Source organism: Ips typographus, linkage group LG3 (genome assembly GCF_016097725.1).
Source record: "Ips typographus isolate SLU linkage group LG3, UJ_Ityp_2.0, whole genome shotgun sequence".
Classification (NCBI taxonomy): Eukaryota; Metazoa; Arthropoda; class Insecta; order Coleoptera; family Curculionidae; genus Ips; species Ips typographus.
Window position 1 is genome coordinate 20,988,287 of NC_138424.1, and position 19,697 is coordinate 21,007,983.

At 35.6% G+C, this 19,697-nt stretch overlaps 3 protein-coding genes across 9 annotated transcripts in view; 2 read left to right on the plus strand and 1 right to left on the minus strand.

Moving 5' to 3' along the window:
• Positions 1-4,236, plus strand: part of Polr1A (RNA polymerase I subunit RpI1) — a 94,143-nt gene extending 89,907 nt beyond the window's left edge. The window contains exon 28 of the mRNA XM_081975749.1: positions 4,212-4,236. Within this exon, the coding sequence (XP_081831875.1) occupies positions 4,212-4,221 (10 nt within the window). The 3' untranslated portion in view covers positions 4,222-4,236. The remainder of the gene's footprint in view (positions 1-4,211) is intronic.
• Positions 1-11,693, minus strand: part of nes (lysophosphatidylcholine acyltransferase 3 protein nessy) — a 31,387-nt gene extending 19,694 nt beyond the window's left edge. For all 4 annotated transcript variants that reach the window (XR_014177624.1, XR_014177622.1, XR_014177623.1 and 1 more), the window contains exons 1-6: positions 11,332-11,693; positions 7,786-8,013; positions 7,450-7,519; positions 3,668-3,872; positions 478-861; positions 265-420 (exon numbers count right to left, since the gene is read on the minus strand). Coding sequence is in view for 1 of the 4 variants with exons in the window: in XM_081975753.1 (XP_081831879.1) it covers positions 265-420; positions 478-861; positions 3,668-3,872; positions 7,450-7,519; positions 7,786-8,013; positions 11,332-11,419 (1,131 nt within the window). In the remaining 3 variants the exon portion in view is untranslated. The remainder of the gene's footprint in view (positions 1-264; positions 421-477; positions 862-3,667; positions 3,873-7,449; positions 7,520-7,785; positions 8,014-11,331) is intronic.
• Positions 11,694-11,897: 204 nt separating this feature from the next.
• On the plus strand, positions 11,898-18,615 carry LOC145726595 (protein dj-1beta-like). Of its 4 annotated transcripts, XM_081975761.1 has the most exons (7): positions 11,995-12,056; positions 12,129-12,196; positions 12,954-13,092; positions 13,290-13,368; positions 13,990-14,142; positions 14,205-14,291; positions 18,400-18,615. In XM_081975761.1, exons 3-7 carry the CDS (start codon positions 13,006-13,008, stop codon positions 18,561-18,563), a joined length of 570 nt encoding a protein of 189 aa, XP_081831887.1. In that variant the 5' UTR covers positions 11,995-12,056; positions 12,129-12,196; positions 12,954-13,005; the 3' UTR covers positions 18,564-18,615. The 4 variants fall into 4 exon arrangements, with proteins under 4 accessions (XP_081831884.1, XP_081831885.1, XP_081831886.1 ...); XM_081975758.1 differs by lacking the exon at positions 12,129-12,196 and having other exon boundaries at positions 11,898-12,056; XM_081975759.1 differs by lacking the exon at positions 12,129-12,196 and having other exon boundaries at positions 11,911-12,056; positions 12,985-13,092.
• The last annotated feature ends 1,082 nt before the right edge of the window (positions 18,616-19,697 follow it).

Here is a 19,697-nt window from a genome sequence, read left to right on the forward strand (position 1 = left end):
ACAAAGAATAGCTAATTAACAAAAAAGGACAGTTGCAAAGAGAATTAGAGAGAGATGAGAGACTCTTCCCACCAATCTGATTCGTTGAACATCAGAGGAGTTTGATTAGGCTGTGGAAGAACGTTGCCATATCTCACATAAGTAGACTGGACATTTGACTGTCAAAATGAAATAAGATAAGGCAGCCAAAAACATTAAATAAATTATACCGGCTGTCCCTTTTAGAGTTAATTAGCAACTCTTTGGTTAAGGCAAAACACTTACATCTCTTTCCATGTAAATTACGATGAATTCGTGCAAAAAAGTGATGTAATATCCGCTGTGTAATCCATGCCAAACAGCCAAAAAGAACAACACACCACCCTGAGAATAGTAACGATTCCCCAAAAATTTCAGTCTCTTATAAATATGCTGGGCCACCTAAAAAAAGAAAAAAACCACTAAAAACTAGAGAAAAATAGCAATCAAATAACAAACCCATTGATTAGTATTAACATTAAACGACAAAATGTAATGATTAAACTCTGTAGAGTTTTCAAACACTGACAGTTTGATGTTTTCCACTCCGTTCCACTTTGGCACCCCATCTTCCTCGCCGTTATACGAAATCCCGAACAGTATACAAGCGCCTTCGGTCAGTAGCCAACAGGAAATGTACTTGTACAGGGTGAACCTGCCCCAAACCCCCAACAGGAACATCCGTTTAAGGAAATTCATTTCGGCAAACTCATCGGAAATGATCAGATCGTCGTGCACGAAAAACGACAAAGCTTGGAACAGTAGAATGTAAACCACTCCGGTACAAAACCGAACCGTAGCCCATTTAACCGAATCCGGAGGCAAACTTTCACCCTGCGGTCCCTAAAATTTCAATTATTTCAGTTTGTTAATTGTGCGAGGAAGTTGTCCATAAACCGTCAGCCATACATTTAAATTGGGGCAAATATCACCAAAAATATGTTTGGCGCCCTCTAGCGGCCAAACGAGGCAACTTAGCAGTGCCCGCTCACCGTCACGTGATAGCTCCATTCGTTAGCTACCTACGATTATCTGATGCATTTATTCGAAATGTTTCACATAAGCGAGTTATTCGCGATTTTTTGGAAAAATGCACCGAAATTTTGTCCAAATGAAGGTTTTTACTTGACCTACTATACTGACCGACGCCATATTGGATTTAGAGGTGTCAAAGTGGCCATTTTAACTAATTTTGATATGAAAAACACGAATTTGGTGTCCGTTTTTCTGTAACTGGCGCCATTTTGTCGATTGTTTTCGAGTTATTTAGAAAAATGTCTGAAAAAAGGTAATCAAGTTTAACGCCCTCTAGCGGCCAAACGAGGCAAGTTAGCAGTGCCCGCTCACCGTCACGTGAGAGCTCCATTCGTTAGCTACCTACGATTATCTGATTCATTTATTCGAAATGTTTCAAATAATCAAGTTAATCGCGATTTTTTGGAATAATGCACCGACATTTCGTCCAAATGAAGATTTTGACTTGACGTACTATACTGACCGACGCCATATTGGATTTAGGCGTGTCAAGGTGGCCATTTTAACTAATTTTGACATGAAGAACACGAATTTGGTGTCCGTTTTACTGTAACTGCCGCCATTTTGTGGCTGACTTTGAAATTAAGGCATTTTTGACACTTTTCAAAATACACCCATAAAAAATGACATTTTGACAAATGACACTTCCGGTCACTTTTGTACCATTAACCTAAACTAATTGGGGCAGCTGGAGAAGATTTTCAAAATTCAAAAATTGTTTTCGAGTTATTTAGAAAAATGTCTGAAAAAGGATAATCAAGTTTAACGCCCTCTAGCGGCCAAACGGGGCAAGTTAGCAGTGCCCGCTCACCGTCACGTGATAGCTCCATTCGTTAGCTACCTACGATTATCTGATGCATTTATTCGAAATGTTTCAAATAATCAAGTTAATCGCGATTTTTTGGAAAAATGCATCTAAATTTCGTCCAAATGAAGGTTTTGACTTGACCTCCTATACTGACCAACGCCATATTGGATTTGGAGATGTCAAAGTGGCCATTTTAACTAATTTTGACATGAAGAACACGAATTTGGTGTCCGTTTTTCTGTAACTGGCGCCACTTTGTCGATTGTTTTCGAGTCATTTAGAAAAATGTCTGAAAAAGGGTAATTAAGTTTAACGCCCTCTAGCGGCCAAACGGGGCAAGTTAGCAGTGCCCGCTCAACGTCACGTGATACCACCATTCGTTAGCTACCTACGATTATCAGATGCATTTATTCGAAATGTTTCAAATAATCAAGTTAATCGCGTTTTTTTTAGAAAAATGCATCGAAATTTCGTCCAAATGAAGGTTTTGACTTGACCTACTATACTGACCGACGCCATATTGGATTTAGAGGTGTCAAAGTGGCCATTTTAACTAATTTTGATATAAAAAACACGAATTTGGTGTCCGTTTTACTGTAACTGGCGCCATTTTGTCGCTGACTTTGAAATTAAAGCATTTTTGACAGTTTTCAAAATACATCCATAAAAAATGACATTTTGACAAATGACACTTCCGGTGACATTTCTACCATTAACCTAAACTAGTTGAGGCAGCTGGAGAAGATTTTCAAAATTCAAAAATTGTTGTCGAGTTAGAAAAATGTCTGAAAAAAGATAATCAAGTTTAACGCCCTCTAGCGGCCAAACGGGTCAACTTAGCAGTGCCCGCTCACCGTCACGTGATAGCTCCATTTGTTAGCTACCTACGATTATCTGATGCATTTATTCGAAATATTTCAAATAATCAAGTTATTCGCGTTTTTTTTGGAAAAATGCATCGAAATTTTGTCCAAATAAAGGTTTTTCTTAGCCTACTATACTGACCGGCGCCATATTGGATTTAGAGGTGTCAAAGTGGCCATTTTAACTAATTTTGACATGAAGAACACGAATTTGGTGTCCGTTTTTCTGTAACTGGCGCCACTTTGTCGATTGTTTTCGAGTTATTTAGAAAAATGTCTGAAAAAAGACAATCAAGTTTAACGCCTTCTAGCGGCCAAACGGGGCAAGTTAGCAGTGCCCGCTCACCGTCACGTGATAGCTCCATTCGTTAGCTACCTACGATTATCTGATGCATTTATTCGAAATATTTCAAATAATCAAGTTAATCGCGATTTTTTGGAAAAATGCATCGAAATTTTGTCCAAATGAAGGTTTTTCTTAGCCTACTATACTGACCGGCGCCATATTGGATTTAGAGGTGTCAAAGTGGCTATTTTTACTAATTTTGACATGAAAAAGACGAATTTGGTGTCCGTTTTACTGTAACTGCCGCCATTTTGTTACTGACTACACACAATTAGGAAAAACTTCAAACTATGTGATTTTGGGACACTTGGACGGTGGGGCATCATCTTTGACCACTGGAAAGTGCTACTAGGACACCCCCTTTGTAACGAGGACAAATAAAGTGTCCAGTTCAAATTTTAGGGCACAACAGGAAAACATTTATTGGACACTTGGACACTACGATTACTGAAGAGTGTTATTGGGACATTCCTTGATAATGTCCAGTAGTAGTTTAGAAAAAACACGGACAAATAAAGGATCCAGTATCATATTTTACTCGATTTTATGGCTGGTGATTTATGGAACAACTTCCCACAGACGGAAAGACAAACTAACCGTAGAATGGTATTTCCCATTAATAAAGTCCAGGAATCGTTTCATACTGAATTGAGGGCCTACTAGGCAAGCGCTGGGGAATAAGCTGTGCCCGAACATTTGTAGTAGGGTGGGCGGTTCTTTAAGGGCGGTTTTTACCGCGTCCGATGATAGTTTTTCTTTGGGGCGTGCGCCGTCGTACACGTCAAAACCTACCCCTATCAGTCTACAAGACATTTCCCAATTTAAGGAAAGAAAACAGTCAGTAAAATGAGTTTTTTGCTCAGCTTTAAGAACCGTTAACCTTTAGGACATCCTGTATAATAATCAGACTGCTACAGTCTTGGCATCGTCATACTTTAAGTCAAGCTTAAGTTCAGACTGTGTAGAATACAGTTGAAAAATGTTACAGTCTGAACCACGCTTGACTTAAAGTATGACGGTGCAAATGATGGTTAATAACACAACAAATATTACAAATTTTAGGTTCAAAGAAAATAAAGTTTTTATCCTGGCCTCTTCAGGAAACATACAACTTCTGATTAATTCAGTTTTTTTTTTCCAGTGTCACTTGACGCATCCAAAAACAGTCAGAGACAGTTTATAGAGCGAAAAACAAGAAATCTTTGACACGTTTTGACGAATTCAACCACGTTATCATTACGAAAAGTAGGTGAATATGTACAGGGTGATTGTTTATATTTTACTCAATAGCTAACTCGGTTTATTTTGATCTGACAGCATAGTTTAGTTGCAGTACTTTACGGGAATCTGTTGTCAAAAGCGACACGTGTCAATCAATACCTTGACAAAATTTTCACGCATGTTTTGTTCAAACTTTCACGATACAAACCCTACTTACAGTGCATTTCATCAACGAAAGGCGCCTCTTTGACATTTTCTACTGTCAGGTCAATGCTGAGTGACTTTTGGTAGTTATGACAGCTGTCACGTGACGTAAGAAAAGTATAAAAATGTTTCTTAACCTGTCAAATTTGCCTTCATGGAGCTGCAAACACTACTTATAGTGTAGTTCCTCCAAGAAACACATCTTTTTGGCATTTTATAGTTTCAGAACGTTGGTGAGCGAGTTTTGACAGTTATGACAGCTGTCACGTGACGTAAGAAAAGTATAAAAATGTTTCTTAACCTCAAAACTGTCAAATTTGCCTTCATGGAGCTGCAAACACTACTTATAGTGTAGTTCCTCCAAGAAACACATTTTTTTTGGCATTTTATACTTTCAGGACGTTGGTGAGCGAGTTTTGACAGTTATGACAGCTGTCACGTGACCTAAGCCAAGTATTATAAGGTGTTCTTTAACATCCCAACTGTCAAATTTGGCTCCATGGAGCTTTAAATACAACTTCCAGTGCAATTCCTCAGATTAGGAACTATTTCTAATTTTACAGTGTCAGGTTACTGTTGAACGGGTTTTGACAGCTGTCACGTGACGTAAGAAAAGTATAAAAGTGTTTCTTAACCTCAAAACTGTAAAATTTGGCTCCATGGAGCTGTAAACACTACTTATAGAGTGGTTCCTCCAAGAAACTCATCTTTTTGGCATTTTATACTTTCAGTTCACTGGTGAGCAAGTTTTGACAGTTATGACAGCTGTCACGTGACGTAAACAAAGTATTAAGGTGTTCCTTAACGTCCCAACTGTCAAATTTATCTCTATAGAGCTTTAAATACAACTTCCAATGCAATTCCTCAGATTATTTCTAATTTTACAGTTTCAGGTTACTGTTGAACGGGTTTCGACAGTTTTGACAGTTGTCACGTGACGTAAGAAAAGTATAAAGTTTCTTAACCTCAAAACTGTCATATTTGGCTTCATGGAGCTTTAAACACTGCAGCTGTCACGTGACGCAAGCAAAGTATTAAAGTGTTCCTTAACAGCTATTCAGCTTCTTGACACTCTTTGCTTTAACTTCGCATAACTTTCTTATTTCCTACACTTGTTTAGGACTTTTATACGTCAATGGATAGCGAATGAAACAGGCTTTCCATCGACGTATAAAAGTTGTTTGGTCGGTTTTACAGTTTCGCCGCTAGAGGGCGTCAAAGTGAAGCGAGCTATCCAGCTCAACCATCTTGACTCTCTCTGCTGTAACTTCGTATAACTTTCTTATTTCCTACACTTCTCTAGAACTTTTATACGTCAATGGATAGCCAATGAAACAGGCTTTCCATCGACGTATAAAAGTTGTTTGGTCGGTTTTACAGTTTCGCCGCTAGAGGGCGTCAAAGTGAAGCGAGCTATCCAGCTCAACCATCTTGACTCTCTCTGCTGTAACTTCGAATAACTTTCTTATTTCCTACACTTGTCTGGAACTTTTATACGTCAATGGATAGCTAATAAAATAGGCTTTCCATCGACGTATAAAAATTGGTTGGTTGGTCTTACAGTTTGGCCGCTAGAGGGCGTCAAAGTGAAGCAAGTTTTCTAGCTCAACCATCTTGACTCTCTTTGCTTTAACTTTGAATAACTTTCTTATTTCCTACACTTGCCTGGAACTTTTATACGTCAATGGATAGAAAATGAAACAGGCTTTCCATCGACGTATAAAAATTGGTTGGTTGGTCTTACAGTTTGGCCGCTAGAGGGCGTCAAAGTGAAGCAAGTTTTCTAGCTCAACCATCTTGACTCTCTTTGCTTTAACTTTGAATAACTTTCTTATTTCCTACACTTGCCTGGAACTTTTATACGTCAATGGATAGCTAATAAAACAGGCTTTCCATCGACGTAAAAAAGTTGGTTGGTTGGTTTTACAGTTTGGCCGCCAGAGGGCGTCAACGTAAAGCGAGTTATCCAGCTCAACCATCTTGACTCTCTCTGCTTTAACTTAGAATAACTTTCTCATTTCCTACACTTGTCTATAACTTTTATACGTCAATGGATAGCCAATAAAACAGACTTTCCGTCGACGTATAAAAGTTGGTTGGTTGGTTTTACAGTTTGGCCGCTAGAGGGCGTCAAAGTGAAGCGAGTTATCCAGCTTAACCATCTTGACTCTCTCTGCTTTAACTTTGAATAACTTTCTTATTTCCTACACTTGTCTAGAACTTTTATATGTCAATGGATAGCCAATGAAACAGGCTTTCCATCGACGTAAAAACGTTGGTTGGTTGGTTTTACAGTTTGGCCGCTAGAGGGCGTCAAAGTGAAGCAAGTTATCCAGCTCAACCATCTTAACACTCTCTGCTTTAACTTTGAATAACTTTCTCATTTCCTACACTTGTCTAGAACTTTTATACGTCATTGGATAGCCAGTGAAACAGGCTTACCTAACCTAACCTCACTAAAATATATTATATATTTGAAATCAGAAAAAAAAATCTCCGGAAGAAGCAAGTGTAAAATATAGGGTGTTTCATTTAAAATAATCCAAACATTTGACAAGTGAGTGACAGATTCTGGCGATTCAGGCAAAAACAAAACGTTGTCAGATCAAGAAAGATCTAATTAGTAAAATATAAACAATCACCCTGTACATGAATTGGAGAAACTAAAAGGGTTTTTCCCTCCAATTTCTGAAAAAACTGTAAAGGAAGTCGACATGTGCAGATATACTGTGTGTTCACTGAAGATGCCAGTTAAGTGCCTTAAAACGTCTGACAGGAAACCAAATTTTAGTTACTAGTGAAAAAAGTCAATTTTTCTAACACTCTGTAAGTTGGCTTTAAGGACAAATTTAAGGTGAGTTTGAATGTGACAAATTAAGTGCAAAATATTACAGTCTAAACAAATTTTGATTGTGGGGAAAATGCTCTAAAACTAATTAATAATAAGTAATTACCTGAGAACTAATATGCAATAAGGCATTGTCCACGTGATGTCATAGGAATCTGTACTTGAATGAAAGTACCCTAAAAATTGAAAAAAATAAATAAAACATAGTAAGAAGATGATAAAAACTGGGATATTAAAGATAAGTAAGACTGAAAAATGTTAGGGAAGAAAACAAATCTAGAATTATAATAAGAAACGACTAGAGAGACAAAGGAAAAAAGGAGGAAACCAGAAATTTAGAAAATAAGAGATGATACAATTGAGAAAGGATGAAAACAAGATATTCAAGACAATATTCTAAAGAAAGCAGCAACAATATCTTACCCATTTTGAGTACACTTACCAACTAACAAGTATGTAAAATTGAAGACAAACACTAGAGAAACCATAAGGATTCCTTTTAAATAGGTGACGGCCAAGTAGGTTAATAGAATGGACAACAAACAGTGGAACATGCCAAAGCCGTAGTTCCAAAATCCCAATGTCAGTCCGCACAGGATAAAGTATAAACATTGCTTTTGTTCGGATTGATGGAACAGGTATTTCCTGTATATTAGAGCAAATGGATAACCTAAAAGTAAGTAAATGTTGTTATGGTTTATCAAATTTCAATTATGCAAATGCAATACAAACGTAGGAATAGTACCAAAAAGGATTTTTGGATCAGACAAATGTTGTTTGTCAAAGAAACAACATTTCTCGCAGATTTAGGACATTCTAATGCAGCATTTGTGTAAATTACTGGTTGTATAGTTAGGAACTGAACCAGTTATGACGTTTAATAACAGGCCTATATAGTAATCTGACAGCTGTCAAAAGTCATTAAACATGTGACAGTTGTGACGTTAAATGATCGTTTAGGACGTTAACTTTGACAGACTTCACAGCGTGGCTACCATAAAACTTATTCAGAAGTGACATGAAACTATCAACTGCAAAACAGTTATAGCGTCTATTGACACCTCAGTGGAGCACACAACAAATTTGACATTTGTGACGGTAAATGACACTTTGATAGGTTTCTTACGTGACCTGACAGTTGTCAATTGTCAAAACAGATTCGGCGTTAAAATACAACTGGAATACATCACAGATAAGTTGTATTTCTTTGATAAATCTTTTTCTTTGAAAAAATGACCAAAACTTTAGTTCTATGGCTTGGGTGTTCATAGCTCTATAGAGCGAAATTTGACAGTTTTGTGACGTTAAGTGACGTGAGTATCCCAGTGTTCCTTATTAATGTCAGAACTGACAAATTTGGCTCCATGGAGCTGTAAACAGATTATCCAGTGCAATTCCTCAAATATGTAATTTTATAGTTTTTGATCACTGGTGAAGGGGTTTTGACAGTTATGACAGCTATCACGCGACCTAAGAAAAGTATGAAAGTGTTCCTTAACGTCAGAATTGTCAAATTTCGCTCTTGGAAAACTGTAAACACAACTTACACTGTAATTCCTTAAAGAAATACATTTATTACTTTCAGGTCACTAGTAAGTGGGTTTTAATAGTTATGACAGCCGTCACGTGACCTAAGAAAAGTATAAAAATGTTTCTAAACGTCAAATAACATAATAAAGCGTTCCATAACGTCGCAACTGTCAAATTTGGCTCCACAGAGCTGTAAACACAATTTACAGTGGCAATTCCTTAAAAAAACCATCTACTCGACATTTTATACTTTTAGGTCACTAGTGAGCGAGTATTGACAGTTATGACAGCTGTCACATGCCGCAAGCAAAGTATTAAAGTGTTCCTTTGCGTCCCAACTGTCAAATTTCTTTTCATGAAGCTTTAAACAAAAGTCCTAGTGTAATTCCTCAAATTACCCACCATTTCCAATTTTATAGTTTCAAGTACCTGATTGACGGGTTCCGGCAGTTATGACAGCTGTCATGCGACATAAGAAAAGTATAAAAGTGTTCTTTAATGTCAAAAATGTCAAATTTGGCTTCATCGAGCTGTCAACACAACTTACAGTGGCAATTCCTTTAAAAACCATCTACTCAACATTTTATACTTTTAAGTAACTAGTGAGTTGGTTTTGACAGTTATGACAGCTGTCACGTGACGCAAATAACGTATTAAAGTGTTTATTAACGTCCCAACTGTCAAATTTCTCTCCATGAAGAAAAAATATCAAATTTGGCTTCATAGAGTTGTCAACACAACTTACAGTGGCAATTCCTTAAAAGAACACATATACTTGACATTTTATACTTTCAGGTCACTGGTGAGTGAGTTTTGACAGCTGTCACATGACGCAAATAACGTATTACAGCGTTTCTTAGCGTCGCAACTGTCAAATTTCTCTCCATGAAGCTTTAAACAAAAGTTCTAGTGTAATTCCTCAAATTACTCACCATTTCCAATTTTATAGTTTCAAGTACCTGATTGACGGGTTCCGGCAGTTATGACAGCTGTCATGCGACATAAGAAAAGTATAAAAGTGTTCCTTAATGTCAAAAATGTCAAATTTGGCTTCATAGAGCTGTCAACACAACATACAGTGGCAATTCCTTTAAAAACCATCTACTCGACATTTTATACTTTTAGGTCACTAGTGAGGGAGTTTTGACAGTTATGACAGCTGTCACGTGACGCAAATAACGTATTAAAGTGTTTATTAACGTCCCAACTGTCAAATTTCTCTCCATGAAGAAAAAATATCAAATTTGGCTTCATAGAGCTGTCAACACAACATACAGTGCCAATTCCTTTAAAAAAACACATCTACTTGACATTTTATACTTTCAGGTCACTGGTGAGTGAGTTTTGACAGTTGTCACATGATACAGGCAAAGTATTACAGCATTTCTTAGCGTCGCAACTGTCAATCTTCTCTCCATGAAGCTTTAAACACCAGTTCTAGTGTAATTCCTCGATTTAGCAACTATTTCTAATTTTATAGTTTCAAGTCACTGATGAACGGGTTTTGCCAGTTATGACAGCTGTCATGCGACATAAGAAAAGTATAAAAGTGTTCCTTAATGTCAAAAATGTCAAATTTGGCTTCATAGAGCTGTCAACACAACATACAGTGGCAATTCCTTAAAAAAATCACATCTACTTGACATTTTATACTTTCGTCACTGGTGAGTGACTTTTGACAGTTATGACAGCTGTCACATGACCTAAGAAAAGTATTAAAGTGTTCCTTAACATCTCAACTGTCAAACTTGCGTCCATGGAGCTATAAACACAAGTTCCAGTGAAATTCCTCAAATAAGCAACTATTTCTAATTTTATAGTTTCAAGTCACTGATAAACGGATTTTGACAGTTATGACAGCTGTCACGTGACATAAGAAAACTATAAAAGTGTAAGCCATTAAATTTGTCAGTTTTGACTTTTGACACTTTACAGTGTGGTCAAATAGTCAAACTATCAAATGCAAAACAGTTATACTTACACCTCAATAAAGCCCCAAATTTGAAATTTGCTATTTTTGACTAATTTACATTCCTATTTGACAGTTATGACAGTTGTCATGTGACATAAGAAAAGTATGGCAGTGTTTGTAAAAAAAGTTTGTAATATTTTGCCATCTCTTTGCTGAGATTTACACAAGACACACAGAATCCCCTACAAAGGTTACCCTTTGAGTTATGTAAGGAAAGATTTTCTCTCACTAGTAATGATAAAGCAATAAAACTAGTATTATTGCACTAGTGCAGCAAAAGTAACTCAAAGTTTGAGAAAATGAGCAATTTCTGTGTTAAGCATAGATAAAGTAATATTGTACATTACCTGTGTGGTACATGGCAAAATAATGCACTCTTCTGACTGGTGAGTATAAAAATGCTCATACCACACTAGTAAGGTAAATACAACCATTTTTAATCTACTTAACATATAAAACCACCCTACCGTTTTCTAGAAAACTTACCAGCAAAAACACCTAACAGCAACTTCAATGCTGGCACTGTAACCCCAAACGACTGGGCTAATACCCCAATCACTCCACCTTCAGCCATAGTTAGACGCACTTTCTCTTTAACACAAATCTTATCTCTATTTGTACCATTTATCAATGGAGAATACAAAGGGCTTTTGGAAGATGTGACATAACCAATAAAGTATTTTACTGTTTGGATGGAATTTTGGAATCGTAAAGCGAATTTAGAATATTATTGTAGAATACTATAATAATTTGGTTAAATAATTGTGTATTTTGGTTTAATTACTCTATTTTTTTTTTTGAGTTCTAAAGGTTAAGTAAAATTAAAAAACAGCTGATTGTAGGGTCAAATGTCAAAAATGTTGACAGATTCTTCTTCTTTTTTTTTTAATATTTTTGTAGGGATGGGCGTTTACACTATTACTCCATTGTTTGCATTTTTCTTTGTGTGACAAAAATAGAATAACTGAAAAACCATTATTTTTTAAACTGAGAAGGACTAGACAATAGTATTTCATCAACTATGCTTTCGCTTATTAATAATTTAAACGATTCTAGTCGAACATCTCTAGTGCCAACCGAAACTGTAAAGAGGACAGTGAGGTTAGGTTAGCGGATTTGAAAGAAGAATGTCCGGGTCATCCGGTTATGTTGATAAACGTTTCTCGAGTTGTTTTGCCGGGGCTAAAAGGAGGGAACTTACTAAAAACCAGGTAAAATATACGATTAATCATCCTAAATAACCCATTTACTTGATTTCTATAGTAATTTCCATTTATTTTTAGTTTTTGATTCGGTTATAAACAAAAGTTAACGAAGCGGTGTCTTATAGTAATCAGTTTTATTTTTAGAAGTAAGTATTTTAGGTTTTTTTCTGTTAAACAAATGTTGCCATTAGAATTTGCCCTGGATTTGTCACAGTTATGAAAAAAAGCAAAAAATGTGACATTCAGAACATTTACCTACCTTTTCATTTCTATTACACTGTTGAAGAATTATTATCCACGACCAATACTGCTTGTAGTTTGTGATTGGTGAAAAAAAAGCAACAAGAAAACTACTTTTTTGGAAATACGCACTTTCTGTGACATCACACCATAAGAAGCTGTCAAATTAGTGACGTCACTGGCAATCCCTGACTGGTTTCCAACTCAGAAACAGTAAATGTCAAGTTTTATTGGTTGAATGCTCACGTGACTATGACGTTTACTGACTTGTGGCCAATGGATGTAGGTATCTATTTCTCTGATTACTAGTTGGAGATTCTCTCTACAAACAGACCTGAAGAAAGTGCTTTAAGTGTCTCCCTGAATGCGTCTTTTGATTTTCTGTGACGTCACACCAGAAGTTGCCACATTAGTGACGTCACTGAAAGTACTTTAAATGTGTACCTAAAAGCTTTTTTTGAGCTGCTGCTGTCAGATTAGCTGTCAAATTAGTGTCTCTGCTTTAAGTGTTATTTGTTAGTGTTACATTTGAAGACTGGCGTTCAATTACTTGTTCTTATGAATTAGTAATAATTGACTTAATTAAATAATACTACTTGACATCTGTCAAAATGCGCTTTCATTCCAACGTGTGCGCTTCTAACATTTTTTTTTCTTTAACAGCAATTTTAATTGTTTCCCTTCACTTTGCAAGAAGTACTCAAACCACTGTACAATGGCCAAGAAAGCTTTGGTGTTTTTGGGCCCTGGCTCTGAGGAAATGGAGTTTGTAATAGCAGTGGATGTGCTCAGAAGGGGTGGGGTAAGTAAATACTTGACCATATTGAGAGTTAGTTAATGATTAAGACTTCCATCTACGTTACGGAGTCTCTAATTACGTCACGGGGTATCAGTAACAGACTCATTTTAGATTGAAAAGCATATTAAGTATTAAGTTTATATTTTGAAACTTAAATTCCATCTGGAACAGATGTATAATTGAAATTTTACTACCCTTAGATTACTGTAACTATAGCTGGAATCCCTGATAATGCCTTAGTGAAATGCAGTCGAGACGTTAACATTAAACCAGACATTGGTAAACGACCTTTCATTTTGTGGCTAATGCCTGCTTTATACCTCCCATTTAAGAATTAAATTAAATTTAAATTTCCACTAAAATTAATATTTAAACTAAGAAATCTTGTTTAGGTTTATACTACTAATTAATAATTAGAAAAATAAATGACTGTTTTGACTTACTGGACGTTCGACGTTGACGTTTGACGTTGACGTTTCTATTGTCATCGTCATTACGCGTGTTTTGTGGATAAAGAAAATTTTTATTGAAATAATTTAAAAAATTTGTTCTTAAACCACTTTTTCGGTAAAAAATCCAATTATGGAAATAGACGATTCAAGTCTAATAGACTACGTATCGCAATAGAAGACAACAATTTACATCATGAGTGATGACAAGTATGACAGTGATAGTTCCGAAAGTCAACGAATTTAAACGAATTAAGCCGAACTTTAATAAAGTTGGTTTAACTTTAATTTAAAATTAATTTTAGTTTAGTGTAAATTGAAAGTATAAATGGGCTCGCTTGTAAGTTCACTTTCAGCTTTGATAAATTAATTTTAGTTTAAATTAAAGTTTAGTTTAATTGTTAATTGAGAGGTATAAAGCAGGCATTAGGGTGCTGACTGAATTTTGTAGGAATCACGGACGCGCCCAAACAAGGTCCTTATGACGTTTTAGTGTTACCTGGAGGCCTTGGGGGCGCCAAGGCCATGGCCGAATCCAAAATTGTCGGCGAATTACTCAAAGAACAAGAGAAAACTGGAAAGTGGATTGCCGCCATTTGTGCTGGTATTTTTCCCGGTTTAACAAACGATCCAGTTTTGATTGATTTGTGTGTGGTTTGGTTTCAGCTCCGACTGCTTTGAAAGCGCACAATGTTGCCGAAGGGAAAACTATAACGTCGTATCCGGCTATGAGAGCCCAATTAGAAGAGGGAGGTAAGTTTGATGGTAATTTGTTTATTGAGTGTAGAACTGTGATTGGTTCAAAAAAGTAGCAAGCTGAAAGCTGCTTCTTTTGACCAATCGCAAACTATCCAATGTGCTTACGATTTGCGCACATACAAGGTGGTCCAGTTTTAGGTGTCAATAATTCACCCATTAAAAAATAAGTTGACAGGCATTTTCCTGAAAAATGGTTCTTAAGGAAAATACAGTCCACAGAAACTGTCGCTTTTCTCCCTGACTGTACCAAATTTTGTAGTATTTTTTCAGATTTTTGGATGGGAAATTTAATGAGGATTTCAAAAATGTGGTTAAAACAGTCATTTTCTCAGTCCAAGTGGGTTTTATAAGCGATTTTGTCTCTGACTATCCTTTCAAACTGTGTTTTTGGCTGTTCAAACTTTAACTCTGCTTTTCTACCTAACTGTACTAAATTTTGTAGTGTTTTTGAGGTTAGTGAATAGGAAATTTAATGAGGATTCCAAAAATGTGCTTAAAACAGTAATTTTCTCACTGCAAGTGGGTTTTACAGGCGATTTTGTCCATGACTATCTTGTCAAACTGTGTTTTTGGCTGATCAAACTTTGGCACCGCTTTTCTACCTAACTGTACTAAATTTTGTAGTGTTTTTGAGGTTAGTGAATAGGAAATTTAATGAGGATTCCAAAAATGTGGTGAAAACAGTCATTTTCTCACTCCAAGTGGGCTTTACAGGTAATTTTGTCTCTGCCTGTCCTTTTAAAATGCGTTTTTGGCTGTTCCAACTTTGATACCGCTTTTCTATCTAACTGTACCAAATTTTCTAGTGTTTTTGAGGTTAGTCAATAGGAAACTTAATGAGGATTTCAAAAATGTGCTTAAAACAGTCATTTTATCACTCCAAGTGGGTTTTACAGGCGATTTTGTCCCTGACTGTCCTTTCAAATTGTGTTTTTGGCTGTTCAAACTTTGACACCGCTTCTCTCCCTGACTGTACCAAATTTTGTAGTGTTTTTGAGGTTAGTCAATAGGAAATTTAATGAGGATTTCAAAAATGTGGTTAAAACTTTCATTTTCTCACTCCAAGTAGATTTTACAAGCGATTTTGTCCCTGACTATCTTGTCAAACTGTGTTTTTGGCTGTTCAAACTTTGGCACCGCTTTTCTACCTAACTGTACTAAATTTTGTAGTGTTTTTGAGGTTAGTGAATAGGAAATTTAATGAGGATTCCAAAAATGTGCTTAAAACCATCATTTTCTTACTCCAAGTGGGTTTTACAGGCGATTTTGTCCCTGACTATCTTGTCAAACTGTGTTTCTGACAGTTTAAACTTTGACACCACTTTTCTCCCTAACTGTACCAAATTTTGTAGTGTTTTTGAGGTTAGTCAATAGGAAATTTAATGAGGATTCCAAAAATGTGCTTAAAACTGTCATTTTCTCACTCCAAGTGGGTTTTACAGGCGATTTTGTCCCTGACTGTCCTTTCAAATTGTGTTTCTGGCAGTTTAAACTTTGACACCACTTTTCTCCCTAACTGTACCAAATTTTGTAGTGTTTTTGAGGTTAGTGAATAGGAAATTTAATGAGGATTTCAAAAATGTACTTAAAACTTTCATTTTCTCACTCCAAGTAGATTTTACAAGCGATTTTGTCCCTGACTATCTTGTCAAACTGTGCTTTTGGCTGTTCAAACTTTGGCACCACTTTTCTACCTAACTGTACTAAATTTTGTAGTGTTTTTGAGGTTAGTGAATATGAAATTTAATGAGGATTCTAAAAATGTGGTGAAAACAGTCATTTTCTCACTCCAAGTGGGTTTTACAGGCAATTTTGTCTCTGCCTGTCCTTTTAAAATGCGTTTTTGGCTGTTCCAACTTTGATACCGCTTTTCTACCTAACTGTACCAAATTTTGTAGTGTTTTTGGGGTTAGTGAATAGGAAATTTAATGAGGATTCCAAAAATGTGCTTAAAACAGTCATTTTCTCATTCCAAGTAGGTTTTACAGGCGATTTTGTCTCTGCCTGTCCTTTTAGAATGCGTTTTTGGCTGTTCAAACTTTAACACTGCTTTTCTCCCTAACTGTACCAAATTTTGTAGTGTTTTTGAGGTTAGTCAATAGGAAACTTAATGAGGATTTCAAAAATGTGCTTAAAACAGTCATTTTATCACTCCAAGTGGGTTTTACAGGCGATTTTGTCCCTGACTATCTTGTCAAACTGTGTTTTTGGCTGTTCAAACTTTGACACCGCTTCTCTCCCTGACTGTACCAAATTTTGTAGTGTTTTTGAGGTTAGTTAATAGGAAATTTAATGAGGATTTCAAAAATGTGGTTAAAACTTTCATTTTCTCACTCCAAGTAGATTTTACAAGCGATTTTGTCCCTGACTATCCTTTCAAACTGTGTTTTTGGCTGTTCAAACTTTGACACTGCTTTTCTATCTAACTGTACCAAATTTTGTAGTGTTTTTGAGGTTAGTCAATAGGAAATTTAATGAGGATTCCAAAAATGTGCTTAAAACAGTCATTTTCTCATTCCAAGTAGGTTTTACAGGCGATTTTGTCTCTGCCTGTTCTTTTAGAATGCGTTTTTGGCTGTTCAAACTTTAACACTGCTTTTCTCCCTAACTGTACCAAATTTTGTAGTGTTTTTGAGGTTAGTCAATAGGAAACTTAATGAGGATTTCAAAAATGTGCTTAAAACAGTCATTTTATCACTCCAAGTGGGTTTTACAGGCGATTTTGTCCCTGACTATCTTGTCAAACTGTGTTTCTCGCAGTTTAAACTTTGACACAGCTTTTTTCCTTGATTATACTAAATTTCGTAGTGTTTTTTGAAGTTATTGAATAGAAAATTAAATGAGGATTCCAAAAATGTGCTTTAAACAGTCAGTTTCCTATTCCAATTAGCCACGTGACTGTCTAGCTAAATTATCCTCCAAAAACCACTTAAATCTTCATATTCAAAAGCTATTTTACAAGGAAATTAAATTGACGACCAGTCAGCTGTGAAAAAGTTAAGCAAAATAAAAAAAAAACTTGAAAATTGACTGGTGCACCTGTCAAAATTGACATTGTGATACTGAAACTGTCAGCAGTCAAGTCAAAACCAAAAAACAATCTTTTTACCGTCAAAATTATGCCAAAGTATAATAATAAAAGCGATTCTGTATTTGTAAATGTCAAAAATTTTAAAATTGCAAATCGTAATCTGTCATTTTGAAGAAGAAAACAAAATGGCCGCCACAGTAAAATTACCGGCCAACTTGTCGTAATTTCACTTTTTTGATAATTTTGTCGCCTTGTCACCGTCAAAATGGCTGATTTTCAATCTGTCATCGTGGTTTGTCATTTGGATGGTCACAAAGCTGAACTTGCAGTGTCACGTGACTGTTGCTCGAATCGAAAAAATTAAATAGGAAAAATACCAGTTTGGCAATTATTGTAAAAATCGATTATTTAAAATTAAGTGACAATTTGGCAACATTGCAATAATTGGTAATAAATTGTGGTCAGTGTGCAACGTTGCAAAAATGTTATTATCGATCATTTCTAAATAATGGTGGAAAAAATTGACAATTTGGCAACATTGCAACAATTTAGTCTTAAACTATGAAAGAAAATACAATTATTTGGCAATAAATTAGGAAAAGTGTAAATTTGGCAAGGTTGCTAAAAAATTTAGAAAAATGGCAGTTTACTAAATTATTAATAATTTACTAACCATTTGGTCAACAATGTCAGTTCGGCAACAATTTACTATATTTGTGCCAAATTTGACCGCCCGAGTATACAGTACGGTTTGCTTAATTTTCCTCAAAAATCAGACTCTCACGCAATTATTTACACGTAAAACTGGACCACCCTGTACAATAAGTTGCACTTATTCTTGCTGACAATTGACGTTAAATCAGTAGATAAAAGGTCTGTTCGTAGAGGCAATTTCCAACTGAAAATCGGAAATTGTTGGCTTTTATTGGTTGAATGCTCACGTGACATTGACATTTTAACAGTAATGGCCAATAGCTGTGGACATATTCCTCTGATGATTATTAGTTGGAGATTCGTTCTGCGAACAGACCTAAAGTAATTGTTTAAACTTTTAAATGTTTTTGTTTAAAGGAAAGTACAAATATGCGGAAGACAAAGTTGTGGTTGATGGGAATGTTATAACATCTCGAGGTCCAGGAACTGCTTATGAATTTGCATTGACTATAGTAGATAAAGTTGTAGGCAAAGACAAAGCTTCCGATGTTGCTAAAGCCATGTTGTTGTGCTATTCCTAATTTGTGAATAGTTTTTGTTGATCAAGAATTACAAACAATGGAATTAAAAGGATTAATTTTTGTTTTTTTTTTGCCTCCACAAAAAGTGACAACTTCATTTCGACTGAAGTTGTAGGAAATTTCATCCTCTACAAGATTGTGTTAATGTGTTTTTGCCCTTAAAAGCATCTTTAAGGAGTTACAAGAAGAAAAGGTGACAGGGCGCACCAAACTACTGAGAATCTTCCAAAAAGCCCTTTACAACTGTCTTAAACGTTCCCAGAACTGTTTTAAATTGCCAGAGGCCTCTAGAAGCATTTTGAAAGATCCATAGCACTCTAAATGCTATTGAGAACCTTCTAAAAAGTGACAGAAGGTTCTACAACTGTCTTAAACCTTCCCAGAACAGTTTTAAATTGCCAGAGGCCTCTAAGACCATTTTGACTGTAGTAAGGGCCAGTTCAAATGTAAAAAATGTTGAGAAAATGCAAATGTTATCAATGTTGGCTTGCCTTAACATTTTTCCAAAATTTACCCATTAACGAACCCTAAACGGCAACGTTGCCAAACTGACATTTTTCCTAATTAATTTGCAAATTTCTGAATTGTTGCCGAACTGACATTTTTGACCAAATGGTTAGTAGTAAATTATTAATAATTTAGTAAACTGACATTATTCGTAGTTTACTAAAAAAAATTCCAACGTTGCCAAACTGACATTTTTCCCACATTTTGCAATATTGCCAAATTGTCATTCATCTAAATTTCTGCAACGTTGTCAAACCGAATTTTTTTCTAATTTTGTACTCAAATTTTGCAACACTACCAAAATGTCATTATTTCAATTTTCAAAATTTTTTAGCACTTTTCCTAATTTATTGCCAAATTATAATTTTTTTTCACAGTTTAAGACTGAATTGTTGCCAAGTTGTCAATTTTCCCACAATTATTTAGAAATGATCGATAATAACATTTTTGCAATGTTGCCAAATTGTCACTTTGCCTAAAATTAATTGTAAATAATCAATAATTACATTTTTGCAATAATTGCCAAACTGATATTTTTCCTATTTAATTTTTTCGATTCGAACAACTGGTCACGTGACACTGCAAGTTCAGCTTTTTGACCATCCAAATGACACCCCTTCTGTCCGC